Here is a 20,348-nt window from a genome sequence, read left to right as displayed (position 1 = left end):
ACCTCATTCTACCAGGGCAGCAGCCACTTCAGCAGCCTTTCTCAGAGGCGTACCAACCAAAGACATTTTAGAGGCTGCAACTTGGAGTTCAGTGCACACTTTTACAAAGCACTTCCATTTACCTCTCTACTCTAAATCCAGAGCAGGCTTCGCCACTGCAGTTTTGCAAGGCTTGGGATTCAACCCAAGAATAATGACTGCAACAGTAAAACAGGAACATAGTACAGTTGTGTACCTACCATAAATGTAGATGTTCGAGTATATTCACTGTTGCAGTCCAGGTTACCCTCCCTCCATCCCTCTTTTTCTTTGCTGGGACTTCCCTATACTTCTCTATCTTCTACAACCTATGTGGTGTATTTGCTTGTAGATGAAGGAAATGTTTATTTTACTGCATGCATAATTATTGGCATTATATTTTTAGCCTATTTTGGGGGCACCCGACATCTGGGGCAAAAAAAACTGAAGAAAATGGCGTTGGCTGCTTCTTTTAAACCACTGGCGCACGGACGTCAGGGAAGAGGTGACAGCAACTGACGCCGGAACTAGACTTTGGAATTCTGGCCGACCGTGGGTCGCCTGCCAGCAGGATAACCCAAGAGTAATGACAGCAACAGTGAATACACCCGAACATCTACATTTATGGTAGGACACAACTGTACTTTGTAAGGCACCACTTCATCAGACCATAAATACATTTGGTTGTGGTTCCTTATAAATATACTCAATAATTAAATGCAATGAATGTATAACAATTATCCTATTTAGTATTAAAGCCATACACAACCTTACTAAAATTCCTGATACATCTTTGAAGTAAAAATTGAAAACTGAGTTCTGTCTTAAAACAAGGTAAATAACTGTATGAAAAGTAAAATCTATGAACATAAAAAACATATGTGCATCACTTTATTTTTATTTTTTACTCGTATAAAAAATAGAACTTATTTAAAAAGAGCCCTATTCTTTAGAATGGGCTTCATTGGTATCCTTTCATTGAGGCCTTTGCCTCTATCAGCCCTTAGTCTGACTATCCATCTAGTTTGTGATGTTTCCGTTTTATTTATCAAATCATAGGACGTGCTGGAGGGATAGATTCCTGACCCAGAGACTCCCCCATGCTTTGGAACAAGATTCCAATATACATCAGGCAGAGCCCCTCACTAGAACTCTTCAGGAGAAACCTTGACGGGTGGATGGGAAACAGAAAATTTACCCCAGAGATCACTGCAGTGGCTCTGCTGGACAGAGGCGCAGGGAGCTAATGGCTCTGCTGGTCAGAGGCATAGGGAACTAATCTAAGGGGGTGGCAAAAGCCAACACACTGTGGCTAGGCTTATAAATGCCCTTGGGCAGATAGCCTAGTACTTACCTATGAACCTATAAAAACAAGTGCAGAAGGCAGTAAATTAGAAGGCTACTAACGAGCAGTAATAAGTGCAGAGTAAGAGCGACTGAACCGATAGCACGCAGAAGAGCAACTAAGACAGTTACAGTAAGAACAGCTCAATAAAATATATATATATATATATATATATATATATATATATATATATGTATTTATACATACACATATATATGTATATATATATATATATATATATATATATATATATATATATACATATACACATACATATACATATATATACATATACACATACATATATATATATATATATATATATATATATATATATATATATATATATATATATATATATACACACACATACACACACATATATATATATATATATATATATATATATATATATATATATATATACATACACATACATTATTTATATATATATATATATATATATATATATATATATATATATATATATATATATAAACAAAAGTCCAAACCACGATATGGTGCTCGAGAACGTGTATAATATATTTTTATATGAGTACATACACACATTATGAGAGGGTGGTGGTGTATGTTTTACGTAAACTTGGTTGACTTTTTTGGTGATGTTGCTGTAGAATTCATTGTAATTTTGTTGTAATTTTGCTGCTGCTGAAGTTCTATGGGAAATGTAGTAGTTTTTCATGACTAAGGGATGTATTTATGTATAGTGTGCACTGGTCACTTTAAAAGAGGGATGTATAGACAAATTTTGAAACACAATTGTTTAGTATATTTAATTACAATTTGATATGTTGATATCCCTTGAAGGCGAAATGCCAAGGTACCAGGATTAAAGCTGTTTGGTACTCTAAATCTGTGCACGCCTTTTGGATTTTAGGTTTTTGTGTTTTTTCTTTAGTTTTGATAAGCCATTCTTTAGTGTCAGTGCTTGGCTCTTCAATTTGTTTTTTAATTGGGGCGCCTTCTGTGTGGTGTGTGCTTGAATTCTATGTGCTGGTTTAATTTTTTACCAGGAGCTCCAATTTCTTTTCAAATCTCAATAACATGATGTAGGTGAGTTGGTGGACTTGTAAATTGTGTACGTGTGTGTGTGTGTATACATGTGTGTGTGTGTGTGTGCGTCTGTGCTTAATTTGAGGCCTAACTTGGTATTTTAAGTAATAGTTGGGTTGTAATTGCGAAATGTGTAAATCATGCAGGGTGTTAGACCACAAAGAAATGTTGAAAATAAATTATTGATAAATCCCTTGCGTATAAGCAAGTATCTCATAGCTGGTTTTTATGTAATACCTTTCAAATTATTACTGCTTGCAGTCCCTAGATGTCCTTCAAGGATGCATCTGCAGTCCTTACAAATGGGTTGTCCTGTCGTCAGGCAGCCCTTCGGTCGGCCGGATTCCAAAGTCTGGGTCTGGCCTCGGCTGGTGTCGCACTTCACCCGACGTCACAGCTGCAGTTTTTCGGGTATAAAGGCATCAGCCGACGCCATTTTCCTCAGTCTTTCTTGCCGCGTGGCGCCCGAAGCAGAAGCTGTTCGCAAGTGCCGGTCGGTCAGAACCAGAGATTACTACTACCGAATACTACTTCGAAGACTACTAAAAAGCTAAGTACCCCGTTGGGGACTCTTTCTTGCCTCAGCCGATGTCAGAAAAAGTGAATAACTGTTTAACTTGTGGGAAACAAATACCTCATAAAGATTTCCACTCTTACTGCTTACCTTGTCTAGGCCCAGACCACGACGTCGCAGCTTGTCTAGCCTGTGCTTCTTTTAACCGGCGGACGCTTAGACGTCGGTCGGAGTTTGCTGAGGAGTTTTTCGGCTCCGATTTTGCTTATATTATGCCGTCGGATCCTCCGACTTCGCAAATATCTAAGAAACGCAAGGAAAAGGACCGACACTCGCGGTCCGCGGTTTCGGCCAAAACCGCGGTTAAGCCAACCGCGAGTGTATCGGTTTCGGCTGAAACCGAGCTAGCGGTCCCTCCTTCAGCTGAAAACTTTCCTTCAGCCGAGGCCTCTTCCAACCTCGTGGAATCGGCTTCTAATATCCCACCTGCTGTTACAGTTTCTCAGGAATTATCAGACACTATTCCCTTGGATGTTTCAACCCCTGCACGTGGAGCTGCTAGGCCACCTGCAGCCATGTCCATTAAGGCCTTTGCCAGGGCTAAAGCAGCTAAAACTACTAAATCTGTGCCTGCTAAGCCCCCCCTCTCACAGGCCTAGCTCTAGTTCACAAATGCTTAGTTTAGCAGAGGATCTTATCTCTTTAATCCGAGGATCCCAACCTCAACCAGACGGGGCCTCTCACCCGCCTCCAGAGAAGAGGCCCAGAGCTGAGCCCCCTGAGCCAGTGTCTACAGATGATTCCTCTGATGACTCAAATGATACAGACCCTCCAGAGGCCCCATACTCCCCTTATGAAGACTCTGATGGTGAAGAGTCCATTCCTTCTGCCTCTCCGCCTGAGGAATTTTCCTTTGGGGAAACCCTGCATGCTATGAGGGAACTTTTTCAGTGGCAGGGCCAGGATTTTTCAGAATCCAGAAAAAGGCTTAGAACCTTTCTGCATTTACCTCAACATAGGCCTTTAGCCATTCCTCCAGTTCTTTCTGTTGTAGATGATGCATTTAATGATGCCTGCTCTGCTCCTGATTCTCTGCCTCCGGCCCCTGTTAAGCCCGATAGATTCTACAGGGTCCCGGACACACATCACCACCTGTATAAGGCTCCCCTTGCAGATCCAGAGACTATCTCCCAGGGACCTAAGGCTGTAGCAGCCTCCTCTACCAAAAACCCCCTCCCCTCTGAAAGGGAATCCAGATCCTTAGAGAGATGGGGTAAAAAAGTTTACACTTCTGCTACTCTTTCAGCTAGGGCCTTGAACTGTCAATTTCACATAATGCAGTATCAAGAATTTTTGCTAGATCAGTTAACCAAAAAAGTGTCTTCGGATGAAACAGTAGACAAGAAATATGTGCAGGAAATGGTACATAACATTCAACAAGTCAGTAACCATTCCCTAAAATGCGGCTATGATGCACTGGAGGCTTCCTTTAGATCAGCCATGATTGGCACAGTCATCAGAAGGCATGCATGGCTAAAAGAACAGGCATTACCAGACCATATCAAATCAAAGCTATTGGATGCTCCTATGGATAAGATCAATTTGTTTGGCTCTCCAGCACAACAAGTTCTGAAGAAGATGGAAGAGAAGGCAAAATCTGTCCAAACAGTAAAAGATTTCTTACAGGTCCAACCTCCGAGGTTTAGCAGGAATTGGCCCTCCAAGAATTGGTCCTTTCCAGACTCCTCCAGAACTCAGAGAGGCAGGAATAGGCGTTCAAGAGGCAGAAGCCAATCCAGGGGTGCCTACAGAGGCCGTCAGTGGCAGGGCAACAACCAACGAGGCACAGCCACAGACACAGCCACCACCACAACTACTGGTCAATCACAGTGACTTGGCTCTGGCACCGCCTACCAGGGAACAACTGCAAGCACCCTTAGGCGGGAAGCTAGCCTTATTTACAACAAACTGGCATTACATCACAAGAGACAACTGGATTGTACAGATAATAGACCAAGGCTACAGGTTTCACTTCCATACTCTACCAGGGAAGAGAGGAATGCCAAACCTACCTCCAAATCAAAAGGCAGAAGCACAAAAACAGATTTCCCAATTATTAAGGATGAGAGCTGTAGAAAAGGTACCATCTATGGAGCAGGGCAAGGGATTTTACTCCAGACTCTTCCTGGTACCAAGAAAAGAAGGCAAATGGAGACCTATTCTCGACTTGTCCGCTTTAAACACATTCCTCATCGTTCCAAAATTCAAAATGCTGACCCTACAGCAGCTTCTTCCCATGCTGGGCAAGGAGTCTTGGCTGGTGACTCTAGATCTCAAGGAGGCATACCTGCACGTCCCCATACGACCAAACTGCAGAAGATACCTCAGATTTCTTGCAGGATCAGAGCATTATCAATTCTCAGCATTGCCTTTTGGCTTATCTACTGCGCCCAGAGTGTTCACGAAATGCCTGGCATCAGTAATTGCTCATTGCAGGCTTCAGGTAATCCAAATCTACCCATACCTGGACGACTGCCTGATACAAGCGGACAACAAAAGCAAGCTAGCAGAAGATTTACAAAGGGTCATTTATCTGCTACAAGCCCTGGGATACACAGTCAATATAAAAAAGTCAAGGCTGATTCCATCCCAGAGAATAACCTTTTTGGGTGCAGAGTTGGACACATCAAGGCAAATGGCATTCCTAACAGTAGAAAAACAGGAGCAGCTACCTCTCTACTTCTTGACCTTAACAAAACAGAACCATCTGACAGCAAGAAAAGTTCTGCAAGCCTTGGGCTTCATGGCATCCTGCATAATATTGGTTCCTCATGCCAGGCTGCATATGAGAAAACTACAGTGGTACCTAAGGAATTTATGGTCTCAACACAAGCACAGCTTAGAAACCCAGATTCCCATTATTCCATGCCTGAAGCAAGAATTCCTATGGTGGGCTCAGGCTTGTTAATCAAACACAGGATTGTCTTTTCACAGTGCTCAACCAAGCCAAACCATCATGACAGACGCCTCAGACCTCGGTTGGGGGGCACACATGCTGGACAAGTGCATACAAGGCTTATGGTCTCAAAACCAGCTGCACCTACACATAAATCTAAAGGAAATGCTGGTAGTAAATCTGGCAATTCAGGCATTCAGACCATTCCTTCAACAAGGTCCATTGCTGATAAGGACAGACAACACCACAGTCATGTGGTACATCAACAAGCAGGGAGGCACACATTCGTATCCTCTTTGCCGGATGGCACTGGATCTCTGGAATGTGGCCCTGAGCTACAAAATTCAGTTAAAAGCAATTTTTGTACCAGGAAAAGAAAACATCCTAGCAGACATTTTAAGCAGGACTACCACGGATGCCCACGAATGGATGCTGCATCCGGACATCTTCAAGACAATTACAAGAAAATGGGGACTTCCAGAAATAGACTTATTTGCATCCCCACGCAATCACCAACTAAAGAAATTCTGCACAAGGACGTACCACCCACTTGCTTGGAAGGTGGACTCCCTATCCTTCAGTTGGAAAAACCTGACAGCATATGCATTCCCACCACTTCCTTTGATGCACCAAGTGCTATTGAAGATCAAAGAGGACCGTCAAGGATCATTCTGATAGCTCCAGACTGGCCAAGGCAACATTGGTACCCATTACTGAGGAGCATGTCTCGGGAACAAATATGGCCACTACCCCTGGTTCCCTTGCTATTAACACAGAACAATTTCAACAATCTGCATCCAAGCCTGCAAACTCTGCAGCTGACTGCCTGGAACATTGCATAAGACCAATTAACCCAAATTTATCCCAAAGGGTTAAAGACATTATCCTTGAGGCTCGCAGACCCTCAACAAGAAAGAATTATTCAGCAAAATGGAAAAGATACCTCATTTGGAGTACTGCAAAAGGAGAAGATGTGTCACTGGTAAACATAGCCAGCATTCTGGAATACTTGGCTGAGCTCTTCCACACAGGCCTGTCCTATTCCTCCATCAAAATTCATGCATCAGCTATTTCAGCAGAATACGACTTGGATCCTCCTGTCTTCTCACATCCTCTGCTCAGACAGTTTCTGAGAGGAATTAAAAATGTAAAGCCACCAAGGAAGCCACCATTACCAGCATGGGACTTGAACTTTGTGCTAGAAAAATTAACACTTCCTCCTTTCGATCCAGCAGCAACAGCAGAATTGCAATACTTATCATGGAAGACTGCTTTCCTGCTGGCAATCACTTCAGCAAGAAGGGTATCTGAACTTCAGGCATTAATGGCAGTGCAACCCTTCCTGATCTTCCATCAAGATAGAGTGTCCATGAGAACAAATCCTTCCTTTATACCTAAGGTGGTTTCCAGAGTTTCTTTAAATCAGGCTATCCACCTACCTACATTCTTCCCCAACCCACAGAACAGGGGAGAAAGATTGCTGCATACCTTGGATGTACATAGACAATTACGCTACTACCTGGACAGAACCAAGGGCAATAGAAAAACTGACCAGCTACTGGTAGCATATGCAACAGGAAGGGAAGGAAAAGCAATTTCAAAACAGACAATCCCCAAGTGGATAGGAAATTGCATTAGATTTTGTTACTCCTACCATGGAAAGAAAACTCCAGAGAACATCAGGCCTCACTCTACAAGGGCTACAGCCACTACCACAGCCTTCTTCCGAGGAGTGGCTACCAAGGACATTTTAGAGGCTGCTACTTGGAGCTCCGTGCATACATTTGCCAAGCATTATAATTTACCTTTATACTCCAGATCCCGAGCAGGTTTTGCCACTGCTGTTTTGCAAGGGATCCTAACTACACCATAAATTTATTTTTCCACCTCCCCCAGTTTGGCTATGGTATTCTACCCATTTGTAAGGACTGCAGATGCATCCTTGAAGGACATAGTACAGTTTTGTACCTACCATAAATGTAGATGTCCGATAGGAATGCATCTGCAGTCAGGATTACCCACCCGCCTTCCCCTCTGTGGTGCTCCTAGGGTATTTGCCCATCTTATAGCTAGCTGGGGGAATCTATCATGGTGTATTTGTTTGTATATATGTACATACATGCTTATTTTTGTGTTTGCTCTCTACTATTTGGAATCATTGGCATTTATCCAAATTTAGCCTTCCAAGAGGGCACCTGGCATCTGGGGTAAGAAACACTGAGGAAAATGGCGTCGGCTGATGCCTTTATACCCGAAAAACTGCAGCTGTGATGTCGGGTGAAGTGCGACACCAGCCGAGGCCAGACCCAGACTTTGGAATCCGGCCGACCGAAGGGCTGCCTGACGACAGGACAACCCATTTGTAAGGACTGCAGATGCATTCCTATCGGACATCTACATTTATGGTAGGTACAAAACTGTACTTTATGTAAGCTTGCCTGACTGCTGCACAGTTAGTGAAATTTAGAGCTCCGAATGCTGTGTTCCCTTACAAGGGGGTATGTAGTGCTAGTGTTAAAGCAACTGTCCTCTTGTTCATTCTGTACAAGCTTCATTTTCATAGTAGATTAGGTATGTACATGTTCGTTGTCCTCATAGGTACACTTGCGACATACTTCTGGGTGTCATTGCTAATGTTTACAGTAGACCTCCTGTTGCCAAGTACCACTGCTGAGTTTTTTGGCAGTACTTTGCTCAGTTCTTGCCTAATATTGTACTTTACGTGGCATTTGCCTGATTTTCTGCCAGCACGGAGGCTGAGCTGTTGCAGTAGTTAGTGCATGTCATGGAAAATGTTCTTTCTAGTGGTCGCCATTTCTTTAACTGGAATTTCTGAATTACAAGTATGTGTATTACTCCTCCATGCCTGGTTTTCCACAAGGATAGTTTCATTGTGAGCTAAGCGATCATTTATGCCTAATAGAGCTACCGAGACACCATCCTTAACTGGTATAGTAGTCTGCTTTTTTCTCTAACAGAGTCGGGTATTTGTTGCATTGTGTTGATACCCACTGATGACTCATGTTATATGTCAATAGAGGCAAGTCTTTAAGGAAAGCCTTGTAACTGTTTGTTCTTTTCTAATAAGAAATTAAGCAAAAAACTTTTATAAAATTATGTTATGTAAATTGTTCTGAGTCAGGGCTTGCCACTCAGCAGTGTAAACATTGGTTCTTATTGATATGGTCACATTGACTAATGATGTGTGACCCCAGTTAAATCAGAAAAAGGATGGTTGATGGTAATGATGACTTTATTTAGATGGTTGACTATATTAAATGTTATTAGAAATCAAATAAATCTTTTGCATCGTATGTCTACAACTCACCAAGGGCAGTGGCTACCTTTCAAGCATTTTTCAGAAATGTATTGCTAGATGACGTCTGAATACTTTCGTTAGACACTACGAAAAAAGCCGGTTTGAATATTGATTTTCGTCTGGATTTCCCTAAACCAGTGGCTTACTCCTGTTTTGGAGTCTCTCTAAGAAGCTTTTTTTGTAGCCTCTAAGGAACTATGCGCACCCTCTGTTCCCTGACTCCTCTAAGAAACTGGACAGATTCTATTGGGTCCAAGAGTTGGATGTAGCATTACTGTCTGTGGATCCAAAGAAGCTGTTATTGTTTTAATTCATTCATACATGTGTGACCAATTGAAAGACTGCTGTACTGTATCAAGTCAAGGAGATGTGGGAGTTTATTTTTCACAGGAACCTGAGAGCAAAACTACTAGAACTCATGCAGACTGCAAGTCAGGTGGCAAAGTGTAGTATTAGTTGAGGGTATGATGCTGTAAGTAGAACTTCTAGTACTGTACTACAAGGTTGGTCATGAGAAGCCTTGACTGGCTGAGGCTGCAGTTATTGACAGAAGATGCTGGCATTCAGTTTTTGTCTACATCCCTGGACAAAGAGCAGGTCTTTGGGAAGCCTCACTGTTGAGGTGTATAGAAAACTGGAGGAAAGGGGCAAAGGACTGCAGTGTATCAAGCAGCTGTTTTCATCTCCTATACTGAGGGATGATAGAAACTAGCCTTAATATCTCAGGTAACGAAAGGTAGGCCAGCGAAAGGAAAAAGGGACCATTATAAGAAAAATTGTCTGAAAGGCCATAACCGAAAGTCTAGGAGACATCAAAGGTCCTCCACTACTAGGGAGCTGCTATGGTTATGTGGACCTTCCCTGCCGTTGCCCAAAATTTCAACCCAACCACACCACCCAACTCTGTTACATATCGCAGGAAGGATTGTACCCAATGCCTAAACTACTAGAAAACCATTGCAAAGGGTAGTTGGGTGTTGCAAACCATTTCTCAGGGTTGCAAACTGCAGTTCATAAAGAAATCAATGTTGAGTGTATCTCCGCTATTCCAAAAGTCCAAGTCCATTTAATTCCCCCTGCCCTTTAAGAAGTCGTACTGTTAGGGAGGGTAAAACAAATTTTCTATAGAAGAACAAAACGGGGTTTTACTCAAGGATGTTCCAGCTGTACAGAGGGGAAAGACCATAGAGACCCAGCTCAATACCTACTTTAGACTGCCCAGATTTAAAATGTTGATATTACAGGCCCTGCTGCTACATGTTTTACCTTGGCTCTTATAGTCACTTTGGCTCTTGGTGATGTTTGTCTTTACAATCCTACTCATAGTTTTATTTTTTTATTCTTATTTATTTACTTCTTTGTTGACTGGGTTAGTCCCAACTAGGCCAATGTCCTTTGTTCAAGGGAGACCCAGGTGGCATTCATTCTATCTAGGGGGAGATTTGGCAAAGGCGCCGTAGAGCCCCTCCTATTCTCTCTGTCTGTCTCTCTCTCTCTCCATTGCTAGATGGTGCTGTACCACTCTTACACTGATGAGAAAGATCTAAAATGGAGAAGTTGAAATTGAGAGCGAAATGAACCAGAAAAAATGTAAAGTTTTGTGATGTCTGATCTTGAGGAGATTGTGGTAACAGCAGTGCAAGAAGGAGGAATATCAAAACTGGTTTTGGTGGATTAAATGAACCAGGGCAATCCAAAAAATGGTGAGGCAATAACATGGAGCAGTTTAGTGGAACAAGTATTTAGTGCGAAAGCAGAGAAAAATATTAATGTGGAATCAGGGAAAAGGAGGGTTTGGAAGAAAGTCTGTCTGGTGCATGCCCAGCTGGTGGAAAACTCATTTTAAGGGTATACACTGGCAACAGCGTTTCATTGTAAAATTGGCTTAGAATTTAACTTTTGCAGAAGCAGCAAAAAAGACCCATGTCCAAACAAGAAATCCTGAGGAATGCATAAAAAGGCAGGTTGGAAGACTGCAGAGTGTAAGCAGATGGACAAGTGGTAAGGTTTAAAATTAATAATAAAAAAAGATAGATATAAAGTGCTTCTGTATATAATTGTGCCACTGAGGATTAATCTACATTATATCAGTGCATTGCGGATAGAAGATTTTTGCAAGGTGGTAATTGAAACTCTTGCTTTATTAGAGAAATTTCATATATGAAATGGAAAAGAAAAAAAATGACTGCCCCGTGAAAAGACTATAATTTCAGAATTTAGAACTGTACTGCTGCTGAGAAAAAAAAATGAATGTTCAATTTTAAGAACAGCAGACGTTGAAGAGACTGAATTGAAACTTATTTTCTGTCTGATTATAGTAATGTGCACGAAATTAAAAAAGTTTATGATGAAGGAAATGTATGGAAAGGGTGCATAACTGTAAATGTATGTCGTGAGGGGGATTGTTAAGCATGTTTCAAACATGATAAATATGAGTGACAAAAGATGAACTGAATGATATTAGGAGCAGACAGAAGCTTGTTTTAATTGTAGTACAGAGGACCGTTTGGTATAGAATACAAAAACAAAATATGCAGCCAGTGTGGAGAAGACAGACTATACATCTATGAATTGCATTATGAAATGTAATGATACAGGTAATTTTTGAATATTGTCCCTTGTTACAGGAAGAAAGGCTAGGAGCGCTATTAGTATGTTGTAATCCTTAAAAACCTAATAGCAAGTTTAGAGAAATTTTCTGTGGCCAGTAATTTGGGTTCACATTTATTTCTAGCCTGAAATTTTTGGACTGCTCAATGTAGGTGTTGTTTCTGTATCCACTGTAATGTGAGCCTAATATCTGCTGTTTAACATGTTCAGCATATTCCTCTTAATGTCATGTAATGTTATTATAGTATGTGTTTTTTCCCCCATTTATACCTATGTGGTGAGTTTTCATAGTTTGCTATTTCCGCTTATAGCCACTAGATGTCATTAGTTAGTATGTTTTTGGTAACCGAAGTTTCATTTTGTTTCTTTTCTTTCGTATGGTAAAGTATTAAAAGTATCAATGCCTGTCTCAACCTCTTAGCTGTCCAGATTTTTGTCTCATGTTTTTGGTTTGTTCTCCATAAAATGTGTGGTTTTCAGGCAGATCACTTGAGGTTTGAAGACAATAAATAGTGATGTACATTGGAGTTTCAGACTTCATATCCTTCATGAAAATACATGGTGACGAAAATCATGTTATTCTAGCAACTTTCAAAGTTTATAAAAGCAGTAGTTAAAATCTGTACCTATTTTAGGGCCTTTGTCCAATCATTATTTTAGGTTTTGTCTTAAGTGGTATGATGCCTGCTGTTCAATACATTTCATTTAAAAATAGGTCATTCTTTTTTGAGTTGTATCTATTCATTCAGAGTTGTACAGTTAGTTTCTCATACTGTACTCTCTTGTGAGGAACTGGTACGTTGGTATTGTTGTTGTTGCCCATAAACCCCATCATACACCAGGTTTTGAGTCTTCACAAAACTTTATGCATAATATTCATTTTTTCTTTAACAAATGTATAATGCTAATTCATTGCATTTTAAGTTAGATGATGTAAGTTTAATCATTTATTATATGAATAATCAATTTTTGAATCACGATCTGGTTAGTCATATTACCCCAGAATATTTAAGGCCAGTGCTTCTTTGAAAGAAACCAATCCCAAAACAAGTGTGTTTGGCAATAAAACTAATTTATTATTTTTCCAAATCTGACCTCAAGGCAGTGACAAGTGGAGTGACACAGAATTCTGCCCTGGGGCCTCTCCTGTTTGGTATCTACTTCTCTGAAGTACAGGCTAACACAAAAGGCCTCTGGCTGACTAAGTTCGCAGATGACTGCAAACTAGGAGCCATAGTCAAGTCCCCAAATGATGTGGACATCCTACAGAAGGGACTACTGAGACAGATGCCTGGTGTCAGAGCCATGGCCTCAAGCTCACTGCCAAAAAGTGCAGTGTCATCCCCGTTGGTAAAAACTCTGTACCCATGAACTACCACATAGGCAGCAATCTACTTAACACTGAATGCGTGATGAGACCATGGGACCCAGGTGGACAGTAGTCTCTCCTTTGATAGTCACATCGCCACAGTAGTCAGGAAGTCCTTCTACGTGGCACACCTCATTATAAAAGGGTTCTCATCCAGGAAAAAAAGGTCATTGTTCCCCTCTACTCATCACTCATTAGACCCATTATAGAGTACAGAGCCCCTTTTGGAATGTACCTCACAAGACATCTGCAGCAGCTGGAAAGGCCACAGAAGTACCTCACAAAGAGGATTACTGGCCTCAAGCAAATGCCCTACACTAGCCGCCTCAAAAAACTCCAGCTTTACTCCGTAGCATATCGCCTACTCTGATGTGATCTCTGCCTAACATATAAAGCGATGTCAAACCCAGAGCTGTTGGACATGCTACACCTAAAGAAATCCCAATCCCTCCAAGCTACATGCTCTAGGGACCTAGACCTTGTCACCACAATAAACAGGACATGCTGGAGGGATAGATTCCTGTCCCAGAGACTTCCTATACTTTGGAAAAAGCTACCCATCTATGTCAAGCAAAGTTCTTCATTAGCACTCTTCAAGAAAAATCTTGATGAGTGGATGGGAAATAGGAAATACACCCCGGGGATCACTTCTATGTCTGCTGGACAGTGGCTTAGGAAAATAACTTTCTTGGGTGGCGTAAGGTATGGTACCTTGCTGACTAGGCTTACATAGGCCCTTGAGCTGACAGCCTAGTACCTACCTATGAGCCTATAATTCCTTGCTCTGGATGTCATAAGTATTATTCATTCTCTTAATCAGCACACCGTACACTTGTTGGATGTATTACATATGTATTTTTAGCATATTGAAATAAAGGTATTTATTTTTAATTAACTTGAAACAGTGTCGCTTAATGTTTTGTGTTTGAAATATAGACTCAGTTGCATGGGAGGCTTTGTACCCACACTGCTTTACGCATGTATTCTAAGTCCATAGTCATACATCCGCTAATTAAGTGCATCGTTAAATCGGGTCTATTCAGATGATTGAAGTTTTAAAACTTCAAATTTCATATGGCCGAGATCATATGATCGAAGTGTCAAAACTTCGAACACCCAAAAGAAAGAAAAAAAACAACAAAAAAAATGTTCCTGGACATTTTTGCGGGGGGTGGGGGGGGGGGCAAGCTCCCCCCGCATCCCCTGCATCCCCTGCTATTTAAATATACCAACTCCAAGATCGCACTACAATGAGGAAAAGGGAAAATTTCCCATTCCGCACTGTATGGAGGCCATATGAAATTCGAAGGGAACCAGTTAAATCACATGCTACGTGCTGTAGCCAACCAACTAAAAGAATATTATAGCCTAGTTATTCTGATGCAAATTTCGTAGGTCAGACACACGTGCAGCACTTAATAAAATGACAGGTCTGTCACCTACATAGGTTCATAGGTGTTTACTGAGCTAACAACCTCAAGGGCCTTTTTACACCTAGCCATGCATCCCACATCTCTGAGAAGTTCTGATAACCTTGAAAAGTGTAAGCAGGGGCCTCGGAGATGAAACATTTACAGGCTGCCTGTGTCTGTTAGAGACATAGGTGCCAAACCAGGGATGAATTTCCTGTTCGCCATCCAATCGTCAAGTTGCATTTGAATTGGGATAAGGAGGAACTCTGCTTCACATGGATGGGGAAGCCTGTTCCAGAGAAGGGTTTGCCTCTGGGATACATAACCTGTCTCTCCAGTAGGTCCTATTTATATCACAGGCAATGTTTAAGTCTTTAGAACAGGTAATTCTGATTGTTTGTTTGGTGGATATGCAGGAGGTCCATCAGTATGGGGTCTGGCAATGCCCTGTATGCCAGACATAGATCTCCTGTCAACAGCTTGTTGAGGACAGAATACAGGGATAGGGCCTTGAGGCAGTCTGCATAGGACATGTTACTTACGCTATGTATTCTTTTAGTGAGAAACCTCTGTGGACATTCCAGTTGGATATGCCTGGTTACATACCAAAGGAGCATTGTAGTCTATGACAGGTCTGATGAATGCCAAATACAGTGGAATAATGACTTCCTTGGACCTAGATGCCATACCTTTGTTTACAAGTTGCACAACATGAAATGATTTCGTTACTACTGTTGACACATGATGATTAAAAGCTAGATTACTGTCTGTGTGTGTCCCGAAGTCCCTGACTACTGGTTCAACACTAAGGGGTGCATTGTCAGTATGATAGTTACCAGGGATGGATGACTTCCCAGAAGATACTGTTATATATTTCTTGGCATTTAGTTTTAGTCCATGTCTCTGACACAAGTTGCTTGTATGTGTCAGTCCTTCCTGAAGAACATATGTATTGGTGGGGGATTCAGTTACAGCTCCTAATTTGCAACCATCTGCAAATTTAGTCAACCAGAGGCCGCTGACACTGGCCTTGACTTCAGAAAAGTAAATGCTAAAAAGGATCAGTCCCAAGACTGATCTCTGAAGGACTCCACTTGTGACTGGCCACTTTGTAGAGGTGGACTCCCCAATTCTAACTTTGTGGGTCCTGTCTGTGAGCCAGCTATCTGCCCACTGGGTTGACATACGGGTTTATACCTAGCCCCTTGAGTTTGTCAACTATGCCTGAGTGGGGTATTGTGTCAGATGCCTTGGTTAGGTTAAGGTAGACAGTATGAACCATTTTGCCCTCATCTTTTGCTTTGGTGATCTTTTCAAAGAAGTTCACCAGGTTAAGAAGGCATGACTTGCCTTTGATGAAACCAAATTGGATTGGTTCCACTGTTTGGAGATTTCCTACGTCATTATTGTTCATTTCTATGATAATTCTTTCCATGGCTATGCATTTGAGACCAGTGAGACTTGTGTAGCTGTAGTTTCCAGGGTCTGTAGATGCCCCACTTTTGTGCAGAGGGATGGCTGTTGCTGTTCTCCATTCATGAGCCATGAAGCCTGTTTGGAGACTGCAGTTAAATATCAATTCCAGAAGGACTGATGGGTCATATTTCATTCTATTTAAAAGTCGTCCTGGGATATTGTCTTGGCCAATTGATGCAGTATTCTTGGCCTTACAAACAGCATTAGGGACGTGTTCACAAGTGACAGCAGTGGGAAGTTATGTGTTTAAATGTATATTTTTACAAAGAGCATTAAGGACCTGTTTCCAAGTGACAGTGTGTATGTGTAAAAAAAAAATGTGTACACGCACACACGCACATACAGTATATATTTTAAGTTGGCAGTATTGTTTGGTGACATTTAGTGGGTAATGGAGTGAGCACTTAGTACTTGAAGTGTTGAAAATACTGTAGACTTCTACATGTAATATTACCATTATTTGCCATATCCTGTGTGTAGCCCACCAGACGACCACATATGTCACCTTTTAAGACCATCAGAATAATACAGAAGAGTGGCTCTAGAGGGGTCAGTACTAGTTCTCCGAAATGTCTTTTCAGTGAACACAGATTCATCGACCCTCATTCAGCGAAAATCACTTCCACAATTCGATCAATACTCCCAGGCCAAAGAAATACTTACCCCGCAGCACAACAGACCCACATCTAGCTAAATCAAACCCACCCAAGTGGGGGGGGGGCTTTGTCCCCACACCCCTGATGTGGGGAGCTGTGCTCCCCCAACTATATATACCAACTACAGTGGAGAAAAGGTCAAAGTTGTCACCTCTACAGATGGAGTTCTGTTCATAGACTTCATAAACATGCATATTTCCCTGGCTAAAATATTCTGATTACTCATGTTGTGTACAGTGTAGTGATGCAGCACAGAGTCCTTTGGTGTAATATCTGATTGGTGAGAGAAGATTGAAAGTCTGAACAAGAAGACAATTTTGAGTAGATCTGAATCCAGTGCTGTATTAAATGTTAGCTATGCAGTCTTTCTTTAGTTTGATTTTCTTCCCCTATCCGTGTTTTGTTTACAGAAGGTTATTGTGTTTGAGTTAGGATTCACAGATTTTAAATGCCACATGCTTTCAAGAAACTTCTCAACATATTAGTATGATTAACAGATGATCAGGATTCTTTTGGCTTTTATTTCTTTCAACAGAGCAGCTGTTTTTAACACAGTTGAAAGAGTTGGGTGTCCTCTCCTTTACCCCTGCAAGAACAGTCTGTGGTGAACGAATTGCAGCTCATGATGACAGGTATGTTGCCTTTTTAAACACTTTTAGTAAACACTTCATTGGTAATTTTATTTTACTAATTCTTGATGCAGTACAAAATGATGTCCTTCTGTATCGCTGATGCAGTATTCTAAACAATAGGGATCTCCAGCCCAGGTCAGCTCAACACTTGGCCAGTATACAGAATCCTAATGATCTTGTATGCACCATATTATACATATGCTGCTCACACAGAACATATGGCATAAAAGGGACTTGCAGACAGAATCACCCAGAATTCTTTGCCACCAGTTTGAACGCCATTATTGCTAGTTGGTCTGAAAGCCTTGTTGCTGTACTGAATACTTGGCCACCATATAAGTGCCCTCTTGGGGCCATTTTTTTTTTGTCTGTGTTTTATTTTGTTTTGGTTTTTTTTTTTTTTTTGCCTTTCTGGGTCTTGTATTTTATTTTGCTACCTAGAGTTCATGTCATCCAGGGAAGGGAAAATGTCAGTGTGGGAGGTAAATTCCCCATAAGGATCGTCACGAACAGTGTCTTTTTTTTGTTTAGGTGGTTACCACAACCATACCTCTTGTAGTGTCTGTAAGACGGTCTGAAGCAGTTTGTTTACCCTGGCCATTTATCTTGAAAACCAGTGGCTTAAACAATTAAACCAGTGTACCATGACAGAGTCCATTAACCCTGAGATACTTTCTCTAGGTAAGAAGAAGGCTTGGCCGGATGTTTAGCTGTCCAGACTCCACTAGATGTCTTTGTAGAAGTGGGTAATAGCTCTGTAGTTCATTCAGCATCTACAGCAGATTCCTCTGCCACTATCCCATCGGAGGCTGGCATGGATCCATCTTTTTGCATGCCTTCTGAGTCTTTACAGGTGTCTGCTCCGGACATCGAGGGGAAACCACAGTTGATTATCATAGTGGGTTCTAGAGGGATTCCGCAGATATTGTTCAGGGAGAAGATTCCGGTTCTGTTATCAAATCTCACCAAGGGTTGTAACCTCCAGTATTTATTGGGGATGATGTCCCTTCCAAGAAAAGACAAAAACTGAAGCATGTTTCAGTCCATCAAAAAAGGGAATGGCAAGAGTTTACTCAAGGCTTGTTTTCTGCCTTAATAGCTCTAAAGCCTCCTCAAGGGATTTCAGTACCTGCTTCTCCTTGTACATCTACCCCTTCTAAACGGCTTAGGGAACCAGATTATTCGGATGAGGATTCATTGTCTGATGAAGGGGTCTCTGTATTGTTCTTCACAGATGCATTCGCCTGTGGCTTATAGTTCTAATGAAGAGGAGTCTGTTTGCCCCAAGTCTCCTTTTGAGGAAATGCCCTTTGGGGACACAGCTGCTAAGATGATGGGATACTTTAAATGGGATTCTTCTCAAGTGACTGATATTTAGAGAAGATATGAGTTGCTTCAGGTGGATACTCCTAAATCATCAGCAGTTCCTCCTGTGTTGGTTGCCGTGTTAAATATTTTCCTTGCTGCTTCCAGGTCTCCTGATTCTCAGCCTCCTGCTCCTAAGAAACCTGTAAGGTTTCTGAGGATTGTCAGTTTTTATTTAAATGTCCTCCTGCGGATCCTGCTGTGTGGTGTCAGTCTCTTCTGACAAACCTTCTAAACTTTTGCCTTCCTTCTGATAAGGATAGTAGGTCAATGGAGTTGATTGGTAAGAAAGTTTGCATTTCTTCTAGTTCGGCCTTTAGGGCTGTTGATTACCAAACCCACACAACCAGGTATGCTCTGGCCATGATTGCTCAGGCTTGTCAGGTTATTTTTGATCTCCCTAATTCTGAAGGCAAATACCCTACCTTATCTATTTTAGGTGCTGCTTCTCAAGTGGCTCGACACTCCATTAAGTGCAGTTGTGATTATACTGATGTCTTTTCCAGGGCTGCAGCTTTTGGGTCTGTCATGAGGTATTATTCTTGGCTTCATCTCCACTCTCTGCCTGAGGACATTAAGTCTAAGTTGTTGGATGCACCTTTGGATAATAAATTCCCATGTTAAGTTGTCAATCTCGCCTTCATTCTTGCTGGATGAGTTCGGATCCGATCCTCGGCTCTGACTCGGCACTTTCTTAGCTTGAGAACTCCTTTTACCAGCTCGAGGCAACCCTATATCCCATGATGCAAGGCGGGACTACCTCAGATCTCGTTTGGTAGCTAACATACCCTGCTAAGGATAAACCTAGAACAACTAGGAAACAACAACTCCTAACAAATGACTCTCCTACCTAAGAGTCAGGAGAGAACAACCTGAGAAGAGGAGACTTTTCAAGATCTGTCCAGGCCAGGGGGAAGGAGGGAGGGACGCAAGAAAGAAGGTGAGAGAAGACAACTAACATGGAACGTTATGGTAGGTACATAACTTCTAAATGTTAAGTTGTCAATCTCGCCTTCATTCTTGCTGGATGGGACCGCGTCCCTAGCACCTGTATCCCGGGTGGCTCAATGGAACAGACTCTTGAGAACTGTGGAACCAAAACTGGCCCTATCTCTGGAGGCCAAGTCCAACTTGTAATGAGAGACAAAGGTATGAGGCGTGGCCCAAGTAGCTGCTGCACAAATGGTATCAATAGGTAGTCTATCCTGAAAAGCTGCAGAAGTGGATAGACTCCTGGTTGAGTGTGCTTTTGGCTTAGAAGATAGTTGTTTGCCTCTGAGAGAGTACACATAGGAAATGGTGGAAGTCAACCATCTGGATAAGGTCACTTTAGAAACTGGAAGACTGGGATCCAGCAAGAAAGAAGGTGAGAGAAGACAACTAACATGGAACGTTATGGTAGGTACAGAACTTCTAATTTTTGGGACTGCTGCTGTCTCTGCAAAGCCTTCCTGGACCTTACATAATTTTGTCTTTCCTATCCGTGAGTTCCAGAGGAATTATCCTTCTAGATCTGCTTTTGTTCGCAGGTAACCCCACTAGGCCTCCAAGGGCAGTAAAGGTGGTAGGTGGGCCAACTCTGGTAAGGCTTCTCAGATTTCT

The 20,348-nt window shown here is 41.8% G+C and overlaps 1 protein-coding gene across 1 annotated transcript in view; it reads left to right on the top strand.

The window, feature by feature from the left end:
- N4BP1 (NEDD4 binding protein 1) overlaps positions 1 to 20,348 on the top strand; it is a 679,137-nt gene that overhangs the window by 452,300 nt on the left and 206,489 nt on the right. Inside the window, exon 8 of the mRNA XM_044081613.1 lies at positions 17,285 to 17,381. Within this exon, the coding sequence (XP_043937548.1) occupies positions 17,285 to 17,381 (97 nt within the window). The remainder of the gene's footprint in view (positions 1 to 17,284; positions 17,382 to 20,348) is intronic.

Source organism: Protopterus annectens, chromosome 8.part1 (assembly GCF_019279795.1).
Source record: "Protopterus annectens isolate FY-2018-M chromosome 8.part1, PAN1.0, whole genome shotgun sequence".
Classification (NCBI taxonomy): Eukaryota; Metazoa; Chordata; order Ceratodontiformes; family Protopteridae; genus Protopterus; species Protopterus annectens.
Note: the sequence above shows the minus strand (reverse complement) of the source record. Positions and strands in the feature narration are given on the sequence as shown.